General features: G+C 36.2%; 1 protein-coding gene across 1 annotated transcript in view; it reads right to left on the bottom strand.

The window, feature by feature from the left end:
- USP14 (ubiquitin specific peptidase 14) overlaps positions 1-1,666 on the bottom strand; it is a 51,158-nt gene that overhangs the window by 12,171 nt on the left and 37,321 nt on the right. The window contains exon 9 of the mRNA XM_023510161.1: positions 1,373-1,487. Coding sequence (XP_023365929.1) covers positions 1,373-1,487 — 115 coding nt within the window. The remainder of the gene's footprint in view (positions 1-1,372; positions 1,488-1,666) is intronic.

The raw sequence follows: 1,666 nt of genomic DNA, 5'->3' as shown, positions 1-1,666 counted from the left end.
AAAGAGAACGGTTCAAACTGATAGATCCTTTAAGAGATAGACACACACCCCAAATCATACCCAATTAATGAGGTAACACACAAAACTGTTCTATTTTATCAATTTGTTCATTAGAAGAGTAGAAGTCTACATTTTATGTGAATATGTACGTTCTTTAATATGGCACTAGAAAAAGAATACTAATTGAATACTCAGAGAAGCAAGTTCGAGTTTTGGCTCAGTCACACACCAATTAAGTTCAATTCTAGGGCCTCAACAGCCAGGCAGCATGACGGCAGAACTCTATACCCTGATTTGCATAGCACAATCCCAGTTTATACATCATCAATAAAACATCCTCATTTATTTTCCAAAGTGTTCTGGTTTAGATAATATTATATGATCATCTTTAAATGGTTAAAAGCAGAGACGAAGCAGTCATGGCTTTACGTGAATGCTCATTTAACTAGAGTCCACCTGACTCTCTAGTTACTATCATTTTCATGTAAGAAAACATAAGCATAGGTTAACTCAGCCTCTCGTTAGTGCTCTAAAAGGCGCAGCACAAGGCTTTAGGTGCCACTTTTCAGTGTGGCAAGTGTGACAAAGAAATATCCATATTGGTCAGTAAAAAATCTCCCAATATTTGTTAGGCTACACAACCATGCAAATAATGCTTTTGTTTATGAAATGAAGTTAGTTCACGTTGGTTTCATTTCCAACTATATAGTTGATTTTTGTTATTCACAGTCGTTATTTTCTACAAAATTATCATGATTTAATGAATCATGACTGACTTAATGAATACTCAACCAGTGCTCCTAGGGGAAATACAGAGTTAGGATCCTACAAACCTCTAGTCACACTACTTTCATCAGCTATTCAATACATTCACTTGTTTTACGTGTATTTCTGTTTAAAGTCGCCTTAGTTCATATTCAGTTAAAAAGAGTAGACTCATTAACAAATCCGCAGCCAACAGCACTACAACTCATGCCCAAATGAAGCTACTCTCATATGTTTTCCTGCTAACACATAGCACAGCTTTCTTGCAGTTTGAAACAAAAGACAGTACTTCAGTATTATGCTTGGGGATCATTTTAAATAGCAAAGTCACCAAAAGAAAGCACAAAAATGAAAAAAACGTAGCACTAAAATTACCCCTAAGATGATACTTGTTTGCAGCAGGAGAGGTGGGTTAACACCAGGCAGCACTGCCTTGTCTGACCACAGCTGTGATCACCTGTTTCAGGCAGCTCAATTTGTGCTGTTCTGCACACGTCTACAAATGACCACTGAAGCACAATGAGCACTGGGGTTACAAATAAATTGTAGTGAGGAGGCACATTCGTAAATACGCAATTGCAAATCATAACAATTATAATGTCCTTACCAATTTAAGTCCTGTAAAAAGATACTTGACTTCCTGATTGATAAAACAGCTAAGTTGAAGTTGATTCTCCTTTCCTTTGGTGACTTCTTCTTCTTCAGATTCTGTGCATTTCATGCTTCATAAAGACAGATAAGGAATATGCCAACAGATATTCAATCTATTATATAATCCTGAATGTAATGTTATCTTAATGGTATTAAAGTTAATAGTGTCATTCACTGACATTTAAAACATTTTCTTTCCCAACAGAGATTCATTTTAACATACTTAAGAGGCTCGGCGCCTGTGGCTCAA

The sequence above is a fragment of the Otolemur garnettii genome, unplaced genomic scaffold (assembly GCF_000181295.1).
Source record: "Otolemur garnettii isolate 467f Iridium unplaced genomic scaffold, OtoGar3 scaffold00012, whole genome shotgun sequence".
NCBI classification, from domain to species: Eukaryota; Metazoa; Chordata; class Mammalia; order Primates; family Galagidae; genus Otolemur; species Otolemur garnettii.
The sequence above is the reverse complement of the archived record's forward strand: the minus strand, read 5'-3'. Positions and strand labels throughout refer to the sequence as shown.